This window comes from Phoenix dactylifera, chromosome 16 (genome assembly GCF_051530095.1).
Source record: "Phoenix dactylifera cultivar Ajwa chromosome 16, Ajwa_hap1_PhDact_Kaust_v1.1, whole genome shotgun sequence".
Lineage (NCBI taxonomy): Eukaryota > Viridiplantae > Streptophyta > Magnoliopsida > Arecales > Arecaceae > Phoenix > Phoenix dactylifera.
The window spans coordinates 11,639,897-11,654,783 of record NC_143205.1 but is presented as its reverse complement, the minus strand read 5'-3'; the positions used below and the strand labels follow the sequence as shown (position 1 = coordinate 11,654,783).

The 14,887-nt window shown below is 37.4% G+C and overlaps 2 protein-coding genes across 2 annotated transcripts; both read right to left on the bottom strand.

Moving 5' to 3' along the window:
• Nucleotides 1-1,610: 1,610 nt before the first annotated feature.
• On the bottom strand, nucleotides 1,611-6,800 carry LOC103698204 (light-harvesting complex-like protein 3 isotype 1, chloroplastic). Its single transcript, XM_026801529.4, has 3 exons — nucleotides 6,257-6,800; nucleotides 2,212-2,349; nucleotides 1,611-2,124 (listed from the first exon to the last, which is right to left on the bottom strand). Exons 1-3 carry the CDS (start codon nucleotides 6,639-6,641, stop codon nucleotides 1,877-1,879), a joined length of 771 nt encoding a protein of 256 aa, XP_026657330.4. The 5' UTR covers nucleotides 6,642-6,800; the 3' UTR covers nucleotides 1,611-1,876.
• Nucleotides 6,801-9,262: 2,462 nt separating this feature from the next.
• LOC103698203 (bax inhibitor 1-like) lies at nucleotides 9,263-13,694 on the bottom strand. Its single transcript, XM_008780191.6, has 6 exons — nucleotides 13,333-13,694; nucleotides 12,249-12,392; nucleotides 12,058-12,149; nucleotides 9,843-10,029; nucleotides 9,589-9,744; nucleotides 9,263-9,467 (listed from the first exon to the last, which is right to left on the bottom strand). Exons 1-6 carry the CDS (start codon nucleotides 13,438-13,440, stop codon nucleotides 9,414-9,416), a joined length of 741 nt encoding a protein of 246 aa, XP_008778413.4. The 5' UTR covers nucleotides 13,441-13,694; the 3' UTR covers nucleotides 9,263-9,413.
• Between the last annotated feature and the right edge of the window lie 1,193 nt (nucleotides 13,695-14,887).

Below are 14,887 nucleotides of genomic sequence, written 5' to 3'. Positions count from 1 at the left end.
CTTAGTGTTCTCTTTTCGCAGGGACAATTCCCAACATGGGAGTTCCCTAGTAGTTTCCGTTCATATATCTTCTTGTTTTTCACATTCCATCAACAGTTGCAGGTAAAATTAAATGGATTTTTTTTCTCATTTCCTTCGGAATTTGGGTTCTGTTTTACTGGTGGTGGCTTCTTCTGCTTCTTTTTTTTTCAGGGGGAGGTTTTCTTTTTTTTTTGTTGTTGTTTGGTGTTTAGTTGGGGAGGGGAGGGGCACATTTTGATTAATTGGAGGGAAATGTCACATTTTGATCATGCCCTGAGGGCAAGGATGCATTGTGAAAGCTGATAATATTGGCAGGTATAGACAGTATATAAATGTCAATTACAATCTCTGTTTCTTTTAGGGAATTATCTTAAGAAAGGTTTGCATAAAAATTTGAAGGAAATCAAGTAACATGAAAGATAAGAATAAAGTCGAGCTAAAAGGAAAAAAGGAAAAGCTTCTTTCGATTGTGCGTGGATGTCTAAAAACTGATACATAAATTTCAGCTCCTCTCTTGGATTCTTGAATGACACGGGCATAAATGTATCACTTTTATAAACATTTCCCAAGTTAATAAACATTCCAGTTAAAAATAATTTCACCCATGACAACTGAAGTAAGAGGATGCTACATAATTCATCAGGTAAATGTACTGTTTTCAATTACTAGTTGTTTTCAAACTCCTACTTGCTTTTAATAATCTTTCTTTCAAAATCACTTTCTAATTACAAAAATTAGTTATTTACTTTCTGCTTGAGTGAGTTGTGAGAGCACTAAAGATACCCTTGCTTAATGCTTATCCAGGATGGTTTGAGAGCTTGTTTGAATCTTACCCGGTTTACCTAGCGGTTTGTACCCCAGCTTGTCAACAACTCAATATATATGCATGTATGCATGTTGTATGCGCTTATCAGTATAAAATCTAGTCTACGACACAAGGTAGACTAATATTTAGTGTTCAATCTTTCATCTCCTGAAGTAACTAGTAATTTCAATTGCTTAAACATTGACCTCTTGTATCCATATCCTCATGCATCATTTTTTCCCTCGACCGGCGGCAAAAAGTAATTCTCTTATTGACAATCTGAGCTGCAACAAAAACTAGCGTGGGATGGGACCTTATGAATATCTGAAATGATAATACAAATAACAAAAATTATATCCCAATTTTGGCTAACAAATAAATTTTAACTAGAAAGATTCCAGTCATAATAGTTGCATTATCTCTATTTTCCATGGAAATATACCATGCCTTCAGCATTCTTCTCAAGAATATGGGCCAGTTATCAACTAATAGTTTGATTAATGGCGAAGTCCTAGACACATCTGCAATGACAATAAAAACAAGTTGGCCCTAGGTGAGAAAAATTACTGTTGCAGAAATATAAAGATTACAGAAGAATATGAAACCAGATGAGAGGTATTCAAGCACCATGTTAAATACATTCAATATTTCAATAGAACGAACTATACATAGAAGGGGTTTTGCATTCGCTGATCCACCAAAATCTAAAATCACATATTTGATGCTCATATCAATTGCAAAGTAGCCAGAAGGTCTTGCAGTATATCACAAACAAAGCATCAGATTTTAGCATTTACCTGAAAAGAATCATAATAATGAAAAAACAGTAGGATCTAGATGCCAAAATTCATTGGGTAAGTAGTTAAAGAGAAATTGATCTTTGAAAGAAACAAAACTTATAGCACTAACTGAACTCCGAGCATAATAGTACACTTGTCTTGGAAAAAGAAAAAAGTTGGATCGCAAGGGACATCGGCTATAACTGCCACAAGAGAAGTTAGAAAGTGAAAATGCACAATGTATGAAGAAACTACTTCTGGAAAATTCAGATTACTTCTTTGAATCACCAGACAAATCATCCTGCCAAGTTGCTTGCCATTGCTTGTCATATAATGTTGTCTCGTCAAGAATCTTCTTCAGTTTTTCAATATCTTCATTTTCCCTAATTAGCAGCACCCAAACTACTGCTATAAACAATAGAGTTTTGCAGAAGAAGTTCCCCATTTGATCAACAAGACCTAAGCCCGTTAAACTATCAACCAAGTAAGCCATGAAAAACCCGATCATTGCAGCACGGCCTGCATAATTGCAGATGTTTGAGTGTATTGAGATGGAAATGTTAAAACCAATGATATAAAAATTTCAGAAGAGACACAACAACCAACCATTAAGTCTTTCAGCTTCAGGAAGGTGAAACCTTTGGATCCATGCCCACCATGGTATAATTGAAGTATCAAAGATTATGGACTCCTCATTGCTTGATGCTTCAGGATAATCTTCAAGCCATTTCCTCCTCCTGGCCTCTAAAAGTATAGAACATGATGTCAAATGTGAGATGTACTTCAAAAACAAAAGTCCATTAGCGAGAACATGTGACACTAAGAATTTTTAGAATTGGCTTATAATAAAATATTCGTGTGTCATTTAACAATTAATCAATCCAGTGTATGCTCAAGTCATGGGGCGGTGTTCATGTGACAAATATCTTCATGAATCAAGCTATATGCACAAGCCCTGCTGCTCCCACTAGTAATACTTTATTTCATAGAGCAATTAATTTATACTTCCCGAACTACATCAAACTATGGTGTATAATTAAACATTTATGTTAAGAAACTCACAATTTTAATTTTAATTCAACTTCCTGGAATTACTCCACAAAAGGCTTTTTGCCAAACAGGATTGGTTATGCTCATTTCCATATTTATATTTATGTTATAGCATGTGCCACAATATACAGGCTTCCCAAAATGATGCTACAAAGATAGGATCTTCAATAGAATGGAGCCTGTTAAATCTGGTTAGAACGTAGTTCTCAGTTTTAAGTTACGGATATGCTTGGGGCTTTTTCAAAGTTCAAAGATGTCTCAGACAAGTATACAATCACCCTTCCTTCCTTGATGAAGGCAGAAATGCTGCTAAAAGGATTTTAATCTATAATTCTTCTCATCAAGTTTGTTTGGCAAAAGTAATTATTAATAAAGCCAGGAAGGATTTCTTTGTCACATATTTCTTATAGTATGCTTTGAGAGGAAATCTACATGATAAATTACCATAGGGATATGGTGCAGTCCAACATTTGATAAAACAATAAGTCAGGAGGCCAGGGACTCCCTAGAACTGAATGTTACCATAACCTGCAGATTTGACAATGGTTGATTGTGATACTACTTATAATATTTGACAAAGATTAGCAAAAGATTGTTATATTTTGTATAAAGGTTTGAAGGAAATTAAGAAACATGAAAGATGAGGAGAAAGCAGATCTAAGATAAATAATTGAATAAGCATGAAGATGGTGAAAAAACTGACACATAAAGTTCAGCTTCTGTCTAAGATTCTTGAATGACAGGGATATTAATGCATTACTTGCATAAACATCTGTAATCTTAAAGCCTTGATCAAGACACTTCAGTTAATAATAAGCTCACTCACGAAAACTGAATCAAGAGGATACTAGATAGCTGAATCATATAGCATGTTTTAAAGTGATGAAGAAACAAAGGCCAAACTATCTGGAACATACTCTTAAGACTAGGAGCTAAGGCATATTATCACTCTTATCAGCAATACATAACCAGAACCATCAAGCCCTTCGCCCCAAGTATTTGGTACCAGATTTATGAGTCCCCCATTCACTAATTATTCCTGAGGTGAAAGGTCAGACTTTGATGTCGCTGCAAAATTTTGAAAATCATTTTAAATATATAGCATCACCGATGCTGTTATCAAGCTTGGATGAAAGAGGTGGATGGTTGATGTTTAGGTCTAGAAGCAATCAGCAAAAACATATCAAATAATAAAACAAATTAGCAAAAGCACATGCAATCCACTAAGCATGTAATAATTTTACAAATCTTAACACTAAATCTTGCGGTTGGCTTCTCCTTTAGAGACCCCACTCTTGAATGCTCTATAGGGCCACCCATGTGTCCTTAAGCACATGATGTAGTTTTTGGCCCTTTTGCTTCATTGTCCATTTCAAGCTCCAACAACTACTTTGAGATGCTTAGTTTTTGTCCATTTCTGCAATAAACATTTAAAAGAAAAAAAGCCTCCTTTCTAAACTAACATATAGTATGTATCACTTAAACTGACATAGCTAGTATATGTCAGATCAAAATTTCCTTTTCTGGCTCATGCTCAACCCTTCTTACTGATGCATGGTTAGTATACGTCAGCTTAAACCACTACATAACTTACAGTTGAAATCGGATGGGATACTAGCATATCCATATCCATATTTATTTGATTTGACGAATACAAATACGGATACGAATGTTAGTCGGATGCAAAAATTCATATTCATATTTATTTCAAATGAAAACAAATATAAATCGGATACTAAAAGTATGGATATAAATACGGATATAAATAGGATAATTAAACTTTATGACCACAGAATCAAAAATATTACTAAGTAGATGAAAAATCAAGTTAATAGCATGTTAATGTAGTCATTTATTTTTCTTAAAAGTTCATAAATTCTATATAAAATTAAATAGTGTTATAAATAGAACCGGATATTCGGATACAGATTAGATAGTTGTCTATCCATATCCATATCCATATCTTTTTTTTTACGGATATGGATATTAGTCGGATGCTAAACCTTTTATTTATCCGGATAGATTCGAATACGAAAATGGATGCAGACGGATATTATCCGATCCACTTTCACCCTTAGCATAACTAGTACCAGTCAGTAAATTTTTCTTTTTTGGCCCAAAACTTGAGAATTAAAATTCCTCCTCATGAACGCCTGTTTAATGTGTCTACTGAAATGATCCATGGATAGCATGCATGATTTCGAAACTTTCATTTAACTTTGAAATTTAAATAAAAAATCCATAATTGTTTTATGGTATATATGCATCAGCTTAAATTGAAGCATCAAGTTTTTTGCGCGGTTTAGAATTCTCCTTTATTTGTAACTAATGCATATTTTCTCTGCTTGGTTCTAAATTAAAGTGTTTGTTTTGTGTTAACTTGAATATTTTAATTTTCTTTGGTTTAATTACAAAATAAAAACTTAAAATTTTATTTCAGGCCCCCTTTACATACCGTTTCCTTGTTTTCTTCCATTTTCTAATGCCTCTATGTACCTTATCTTGTCCTTTCCCTTTCAATCCTGTACATAAATGAACCCTCTTGCAAGGTCACTCTACAATGAGGATTGCAACTATTGGCTTTGGTGTGAAGGATGGAGGACTGCTTCAAAAACCACCAGGAAATTCCTACTGGCTTGGGGATTATCCTTCACTCTTTCTTTTTTATTCCAAGATCTTGCATTACTGCATATGGCTTTTAAATTTCTGGATGGAGATGTGAGATTTTCAGCCATGTGCTTCCCTGAATACTCATCAAGTATCTGGTGCCTCTCACTACCTAGTTTTTATTCATTATTAATCATTGAGCAGATATTGCCCTTTAATATTGTTTTAACCATTTTCCTCTCTTTTTGCTCCTTTTGTTTGTTATCTCAGGGAGATAGATAATCAGAGAACACATCCAGCACCAATGGGACTTCCTCATCTTAGTTGAATTAGAAGAGAAAATCCATATGTGGCAATCTTTCATCAATTGTGAAGGATGTCATCGGCACATGCTTGTTATGCATATCTCTAGCTATGAAAATATTAGACATCATAAGATTATAAGCCTTTCATCTAATTAAAATTTTCTAAGCTATTTCAACTATCGAATGATGAAACATGTAATCCAGTTATGGCGAGAGATTTTGTTATCTACTTTGTGAAAATCCCAGTCCAATCAAAGGATTATTCAACATCTAATACAACTGTAGAATTGTATATACCTCTTAATCTCTCAATATATTTCAGAAATTTTTGTGGATCGTTGGCAATAACTAAGAACAATTACAAGGTTATCACGACTTCCCTTTTTCTTTTCCCAGAACTGGTGTCCAGTGTCAATTAAGAAAAACTCATCAACAAAATCTTCAGTCAAATTAAGTTCTTACAGCAAACAATCAAAATAAAGAAGAAAAGAAAAGGTACCACGATGAAGAATAAGTAAAAATAAACCAAAAATTCGAAACCAAACCCAAGAATTCATGGATAGATCAAACGTTTGCTTGAAGGAAAGATCCCACACATGCTAAGACATAAAAAGAAAAAAAAACAAATGCTATATTTAGATCTAATCTAATTATAAAAGACGCAATTTTAATTATAACTAGAGTGTCACCAGCATCTATGACGGCAGCCCAATCGATCTTGCCAACCTTCTCGAACTGCTTCAAATCCCAGGTTCCTCCCACCCATCTCGGGTCCTTGAACTTGGGTATTTCCACCTTCATCGCAGCAACAATAGAATCCCGAGGAGACTTCTCCTTCCTCCCCTCCTCCAACTTCTTCTCCTCCAAATCAGGAGGAGGGGAATCTTTCTTCTCCTCCACCTGCTCTTCTACAGCAGCAGGCCCCACCATCCCTTCCCCTTTGTCTGGAGAAGACCTCGTGACAAACAAGGAGAGATTTCTCCTGGTTGGAAGAGTGAAGTGGGGTTTGGCGGAGAGATAAGGTTTTGAGGATAAGGTGGAGAGGGCGGTGGGAAATGGGGAGAACAAGGCCATGGAATTGGAAATGCTGGTACGTATTGGGAAGAGCGAAGGAGATAAGGGAGCGAACTCTACGCGCTCGTCTCCTATGCTATATGGGTTTGTGGGAGGATTGAGATTTCTGCGCCCATGAGAGGCGGGCGAGGGAACGGTGAAAGGCCCAAAGAGACAGTAGGGCGATGAAGTACGAGGGTGACGAGACGGGAGAGCACTCATATACCACCCCCATGAGTTCCCCAAACATCTGCAAACCGAAAGGAATTTTATTTATTTATTATTATTATTATTATTGTTTTAACCTCGACAAATATCTGCAAATATTTGTGCTATTTATTTGCTTATGACCAGTTTGATGCTATCATTGAGCTTTCATGAATGAATTTGAGCTAATGTTTAAGTCGAGCTAAATTAAACTTCAGCATTATTTTTATTTATCAAGTGGAGTTCAAATTTGAATATTAAAATTTAATTAATTTTAAATTAAGTTGAACTAAAGCCTCTGACTTCTTAATTTGGATCAGTTCAATTGCACCCCTATCCTGAAAAAAATATTCAATGGACTAGATGTTGTTAGGTACCCTACTGGAAAATACGGTGCAAATGGGAGTAACTTTCAACCGGTGCTGAAGCTTTGTGAACTGCGCGGGGGCGGCAAACAAATTAGTTCGATGTTGTAAGGTAGCAAAGAGATGTCCCATCCAAAATTTAATATGCTACAGGCTTCGGTTGGGTAGCGACTAGTGGGTAGTGGCACCAGGGGAAGAGATATTGGAGTGGCTCAGTCCTGGTTGCAAAGCACGCGAGAGCTCGGCCTAGCCCAGTCTCGTCGTCGGTGGATATATATATATATATATATATATATATATATATATATATATATATATATATATATATATATATATATATATATATATATATAACTTAGACGGGCACCTCATAATACATTGCATAATAAGTACGAAAACATCCAATAAAATTTAAAAATAAAATATTAGAAAAAATCCTAAGCAGCTCTCCTCCTCTGCACCTATAGGCCAGTCTCGTTTAGCAGTTGGAATCTTGCCTTGAATGGCCAACAAAGAGAAGAGGCTTACTTTTGGTTAGGGGAGGCTGTAAAAAAAATCACTCACTAGCTCTGATATAAAAAAAATATGAACCATCTGATAATATGTAGAACAATACAATCCCTTGTAAATAAGTAATAACTACTTCAAGAGCACCTCATGAAATCTCCAAACCTCACTCACATGTTATAAGGACCTTTTAGATAAAAGCTAAAGATACCGCTTCAAACTCAAACAGAGATACTATTGATTGCTTGATTAGTTCAAATAATTTTTTTTAAGTCTATCAAAACTCACAAGCCATCTTTTGCTTCAACTATCCTAGCTAGGCTACCATGGAGATAACTAACTAAGATAATAATGAAATAAATAACCACTAAGAATGCAATCCTAGCTGAACTACAATGAACAGCTAGGATTCCCCCTTAAGTGAAGTCTACGCTGAAGACTCCAGGCAAATAACTCCTCACCAGTCCATCTTCCTCTAATGTCACATCATGCACAGCATCTTCCGACCCCTCAGGAGCGGCTCCAAATTAGACAAACTCCCCCACCTTGTCTGATACATCCAAGAATCCTTTGTTTCTGAGTCGAAGAACGATCATGCAAGATTAGTGCCAAAGGACTTTGGTTTACAAGGACAGCGCTAGCCATGCGTCTTCCCGCTTATGCTCTTTCTCGCATGTCTTTATTAGCTTCTGTTAATGTACTATTTTCCACGTAGTTTTGCCACTGAAAATGGCCGGAGAGAGAATGAAATTCTTTCCCTGGCCGATTGCTCTTTCATTATTGTATCACTTCAAAAAGGGTCGGAAGTTTTCGAAGCTGAATCAATTGTTAGCAGGCTTCTTATCTAAATGTGAACTAATTTTAATTGTGAACCACGAATGGCTCATTAAATCACATCTATTTAAACGTCAACTCAGAGGATTCAATCAAATGATGGAACGGTAATAGCATCTTCGCTTTTTGTCTTAGCTCATTCAGAACAATCTCTTAATAGTTGATAACTTAAAAGAAGAAAAATCGTAACAACTGTGTATTTTGTTGAAGAGCAGACGAAACGCCTGATCACTTGCAGATCCTAGTAATTTTGCCATATCAATTTGGGAACACTTCAGACTTGGTGCTGGAATTGCCGCCTTCCATCCTTAAAGCCTCGGAAGATTTGAAAAGCACTGAACTTACAAAGGCAAACGCCCAAAGGGGTAGTATACTTGTAATGTGTATTTTCTACAGAAATCATTCTAAAACAATATCTATTGCTGGTTAAAACTAAATGGCTGGGCACTAATAAAGAAGACTTTCTGGCAGCTTAGGGTAGCTGCAAAACTGTACTACCATCAATCCCTCAAAGAAACTTCGTACTTTGCGATGTTATGTATCTTTGATATGAAGTATCTCCAATTCACCATAACCCCTGGAATAGTTTGAACAATTCCAGGGTAGCAGCCACCCTTTGATCTACCCACAAAACCTGCTCATTTTTTTTGTTTTGGGTGGGGAGGGGAAGGAGACGGAGAGATGACCGGACAAGTAACCATGCATGATTTACGCAAATGCTAAAGAGCGTAGGTTTTAAAATGGCGTGCCACTCCATGTAAGATAAAAAATATATCAGTCATGTAACAAGTACAAACATCACAAAGCGAAGGCAATGCTGTGCATTCACGATGCCATAGCAGCTAGGTTTATGATCTCTGCTTTCCTTCTGTAGCAACCTTTAAGATCTCTTCTTCCTTTTCTTATCTTCAGACTTCTCAGATGCATTCTTCAGCTGCAGGGATAGAAATTTAGAGTTGGGTTGATATGCAAAAGAAGCCATAATTAATGCTCAAAGCACAAAACTAACAATTTCTTTTGAGAAAATAAAAGCAAACAAATTTTTGAAAACTTACCATGATGATGAGAATACGAACAAGAACTGCAACAAAGTCTGTGAAGAGTGTCAGGGCATGTTTGATATAATCCAGGTCTCCAAGGTGTGCTCTCTCAATGATCTCCTGGGTGTCAAAGACTACATATCCCAGAAACAGCAACAGTCCAAAGTAAAGCTGCCAAGAAAACATCATCAGCATTCTAGTAGGCAGGAAGAAGCTAAAATTCATAATCAATATATTATCAACAATTATCTATGCTGCCAACAGCTTACCTCGACCTTGAATGTAGCAGTAGAGTGGCCAAAGATGGATGCTGCCAACTGCAACCAGAAGAGGATTGAAAGGCCAGAAGCAAGCAGGCCACCCAAGTAAAGGAACTCAAGCCGCTTGGCTACAATGGCTGCTCCAGAGAAACATCCGAAGGCCAGAGCAGTCCCCACAAATGCAGTTAGAAGTATGCTGAAAATTCAGATATTAATACACACAGTTACTACCCCACTACATCCTTTATGCCTATGATGAATAGATAATTATCATAGAACTTATTTAAACAACTTGCCCCAAGCCTCAAGCCAAGACTCGCTGCAAAAGGCCTTGGGCTCATTGCTAAGTCTATATGATGAATAACCAAATGTACCGCATTCAAAAGATCATGTGAGCAATAGCTGCATAAAGCACTATTAGATTTCCATATTTCAACCATCAATAAAATGGAAGAAGTAACCTGTATCCATATTTTACATGATGCGTGGAAACTGAGGAAACATCATCCTAACTTTCACACCAGATACGCCTTGAGGCCTAGGCCTCACCTCTTGAGAGCTTAAATGGCTCATATTTCAGTTCCATCTTTTCAAACATCAACATTAACAAGGACAAGGACAATAGCACATCCAGATAAGTTTCAAATATGACTGACAAATCAATGATAAGGCAATGAAAAAGATATTCAAACAAGAATCTTAAGTTTTATTTTTTCAAAAATACCATAAGCACAATAATTGCAAGTGAAAAAGCATGTCCATGATGTGGTGTGGTAACATCAAGGATGTAAGATGTGAATGATTTGTTAAATCATCTACGGATTTCACAATTAAATAGCACACATTGAAAATATTGTTAAAGAATTAAAAAAACATTTTTTAATAAAATTATCCACAAAAAATGGAGGGTTTTCAAAATTAATGAGTTCCAAAAAATGAAATACTAAATAGTTGACCATCAAGTTCAGATTTCACCAGATAGATAGGGAAGCGAAATGCTGTTCTATTGTCAGTCAGACAACCAAAGAAAGTTTGACACTATATTTAGAAGTTAAAATTAAACATACTAAATAATATTGTGTAACTTTCACAAAATGATTTTTTTTTTATATACTGTACAGACAAGGCACAAAAAACATTATGGAGAAGAGTTAGATTTAAAGACACTCTTATGACTGAACCTCATCAACATTATTTGCAGCAAGACTATTTGAAATAGCAAATATATCAGTCTACTTGATGATGCAGTGAAGTGAGATGTGTAAGTCCTGGTAATTGTTAATGAAGTCAACTCTCTTTTTCTACTTGAAAAGGGGCTTATAAAGTGTCAGTTCATATCAAATTGTAACTAGTGTCTCATCGGCATCATATACATCCCTCACATATTGTGGGGCATGCATCAAAACAACATCACCTAATAGTGCAGTGAATCAGCTTTACTCCACTAAAATAGACAAAAAATAATATGAATACATACCAACACAACTAACAGATAGAAGGCCAATCTTCTTTTTTTTTTAGTAGATTTCAGATCCCTATATAATGTTTTTATAATTTAAGATCCACATAAGATTTACACAGTAGCAAGTTGCTAGTGATGCTCACAAGTGACAATGCATGTTATGATGTTACTGGATCAAAAACTATTATAGAGTTTGGAGGAAAGAAAAATTTATGCATCGTAATAACACATTGAATCAATCACTGCTAGGGGCAAATTTTAATTTGTGCATAACTTTGATGAATTGGCTCATAAGTAACAGAGCCATCATGCATTTGCAACTATTGGGGGTCAAGTCAAAGATTCTCTTCATTAATAATTCATATCAAGGGATGCATCCAGTGTAGAAAATACTTCAAAGGTTTGCAAAGTTAGTTTCAAGATGTATATTTTATGTTTCACACATCTGACAAATTAGCTTACAAAATGTCATGCGATCTTGCTAAGGAGTACCCTATTTTTACAAAAATAACATCCCATCATTCCTCATTTCCAAAATAAAATCTAAAACTTGCAGATATCACATCGTTTGCCAACCATTCTCAGAGTAACTTTCAGAAGAGATCACATTCACATGGATTTATCAGTTAGTATGCTATGGAATCTGAAACGCCAAGGAAGAACCAATAACACACTCAAGCTTCTAACAGTATCTGCACATACTTGACAAATCAGAAATCTATGATGCTAACTTATAGAACCTAACATTCTCAAGTAACGTACCTAGAATCAAAGTTAATGGCCAGCTCAATGAGAGGACCCACAGAAGCTCCTTCAAAGAAGGAAGCAGCCATCAGAAGACCAAATCTCTTTCTCTGTTCCAGAAAAGAATAAATAGTGATTGTTAAAGTTACACCTAGAAATTGTGAATAGAATAAATTAAAAAATGGCCAAAGAGGGCCAGATATTCATACTTCCTCATATGGGGGTGAAGAAAATAACCACGCGATGCTTATGAAGCATCCAAGGGTAGTCAAGAAGCCACCAATGCCCCACAAAATGTGAAAGAATGCTCCAGCTGCAGAAGCTGCTAGTGCGCAACATAGCGTCAGGTAAACCTGCATATAAACCCCTCAACAATTAAACTTCAAATTGATCAAAAAGAAATAAAATGATATAAAAGACATCCAAAATAATATAAAATGAGAAAACAAAGCTTCGTTCTCAAAAATGTACAAATTAAAGCAAATCAACAATAAAAACCATCCGCCCATCAATTAATAAAAGATAAAATCTTTCCAGAAAAAGAACACCAATCTCTGCACATGCTACCGCAATATCAAGACAACCATAATAAAAAAAATACAAGATCGACCAGATCAACTAAAAGTAACCATTCCTAAGAAGAATTCCACAACAAAATCCAAAAGATCAGAAGAAATGTCAAGGAAAATCACTAATCTCTGCATAACCTCCTGCATATTCAAGAAACAATGCAAAAATCCATAATAAAAACAAACATGTTCAAGAAGAATTTATCGAAGTTCATCAAAACAAAACACTTAAATAGGATGAAAAATCACAAAGCAAGTACTAATCAGATCAATCCACGCCATATGGGGAACGGAAGAACAGAATCTATCATCAAGATAACACCCAAGGAAATTCTAGCACAAAAAAAAGGGGAAGAGGAAAAATGGCTACAATTGCAAAATCTCGGTGAATTAAAAAGATAAAAAAGAGCTTTCGAACGGTCGGTTGTGGATAGAGAGGTAGGGATCCGTATCAGGTCGGGATGCCGCTGTTAGTGTGGTACCTCTAGGGAACAAGTAAACTCCTCAAGCATCCCTCCCCAAGCCACAATAAGATCAAGAGACAAGTACATCGATAGAGGGGAACAACACAAAAGCCATCGAAATTATCACCAAAGAATCCAATTTCAATAAAGATTCCCAGGAATCCAACAAGAAAATCTAATAAAGGAGAACGACTCGAGCAAACGTCATTTAGATTGCGAAAATCGGAACAAAATTAGGGTTTCGGGCGGGCAAACAGTACCAGCTTGAGGTGATTCTGGACGGTGGGAGAGATCTGCCTGAAATTCTTCAGCGATTCGTAGCTCCAGTTGGTTCCAGACCCGGCCTGGGATTGAAAGAAGGAATCCATTCTCAAACAAAGCGAAAGCTTCGAAGGGATTTGGGGAAAAGATGAAGCCGAGAGCGAGAACTACGCAACGGGGAAAAGAAATCCGGAAACTCTAAATACAATGGGGGTAGTTCTATATACACCCCCCCTAGGGTGGTTCTATATACACCCCCCCTATTGCTCAGGACACCCCCCAAAAATTAAAAAAAAATTAAATACTCTCTACACCCCCCATTTGCTAAGGACACCCCTAAAAAATTAAAAATTCCTAAATTACCCCCCACCCCCTCACCTAAATTGCTCTCTACACCCCCCAAACCCCCCCACCCCGCTCTTCCCCTCCAAAACACCTCGCCAACGCCCAAAACCCCCCCGTTCCCCCTTCTCCCTCTCGTCGCCGGCATTCTCCCGATCTCCGACCACCTCGCCGGCTTCTCCCGGAACCACCTCGCCGGCTTCTCCCGAAATTTTTTTTTTCACGGTTCGTGCTCCCGATCCAGTGCCGAACGGAGCACGAACCGTGAAAAAAAAAAATTTCGGGAGAAGCCGGCGAGGTGGTTCCGGGAGAAGCCGGCGAGGTGGTCGGAGATCGGGAGAATGCCGGCGACGAGAGGGAGAAGGGGGAACGGGGGAGGAGGGGTTTAAGGGGGGTTTGAGGGGTGTTTTTTTTTTTTCTTTTCAAAACGAAACGGAGGAGGAGGAAGGGGGGGTGTATGAGAAAATTTCAAGGGCAATATGGTAATTACACTAAAGGTTAGTTTGGGTATTTTTTTTTGGTTTTTGGGGGGTGTCCTTAGCAATAGGGGGGTGTATATAGAACCACCCCCCCTATTGCTCAGGACACCCCCCAAAAACCAAAAAAAAAATACCCAAACTAACCTTTAGTGTAATTACCATATTGCCCTTGAGATTTTCTCATACACCCCCCTTCCTCCTCCTCCGTTTCGTTTTGAAAAGAAAAAAAAACCCCCCCCCTCAAACCCCCCTTAAACCCCTCGATCCATTTACATCGTTTAGGCGATCTTTGAAGGAGATTTAAGCCCCATTCGAAGCATGGACAAGCAACTAGTGATTTGGGACGAAGAATCGGCCGCAAAGGTACGTGTTCCACCTTGTTTCGAATTTTTTTTTTTTCACGGTTCGTGCTCCGTTCGGCACTGATCGCCGAACAAAAGGCTTCTGTTCGGCTGAACAGTGCCGAACAGAAGCCTTCTGTTCGGCAACCCTCAACCGAACAGAAGCCTTCTGTTCGGCTGCACGGTGCCGAACAGAAGCCTTCTGTTCGGCTGCACAGTGCCGAACAGAAGGGTTCTGTCCGGCTCTGTGCAGCCGAACAGAAGCCTTCTGTTCGGCACTGTGCAGCCGAACAGAAGGCTTCTGGTGCCAAATCGCGTGCCGTGCTGAATTTTGTGCCGAACAGATCCTCTGATTCATTAATTCTTGGTGATAAATTATTTTATATGTAGGG

What these genes read in the sequence shown, in the direction of transcription:
- LOC103698204 (XM_026801529.4), bottom strand. Translation starts at nt 6,641, where the DNA reads ATGGCCTTGTTCTCCCCATTTCCCACCGCCCTCTCCACCTTATCCTCA. An exon ending in GGCTGCCGTCATAGATGCTG is followed by an intron (nt 2,350 to 6,256) that starts GTGACACTCTAG and finishes CTATACTTTTAG; the next exon opens with AGGCCAGGAGGAGGAAATGG. An exon ending in TGAAGCTGAAAGACTTAATG is followed by an intron (nt 2,125 to 2,211) that starts GTTGGTTGTTGT and finishes GCAATTATGCAG; the next exon opens with GCCGTGCTGCAATGATCGGG.
- LOC103698203 (XM_008780191.6), bottom strand. Translation starts at nt 13,440, where the DNA reads ATGGATTCCTTCTTTCAATCCCAGGCCGGGTCTGGAACCAACTGGAGC. An exon ending in GCCATTAACTTTGATTCTAG is followed by an intron (nt 10,030 to 12,057) that starts GTACGTTACTTG and finishes CTGAATTTTCAG; the next exon opens with CATACTTCTAACTGCATTTG. An exon ending in TTCGTATTCTCATCATCATG is followed by an intron (nt 9,468 to 9,588) that starts GTAAGTTTTCAA and finishes CTATCCCTGCAG; the next exon opens with CTGAAGAATGCATCTGAGAA.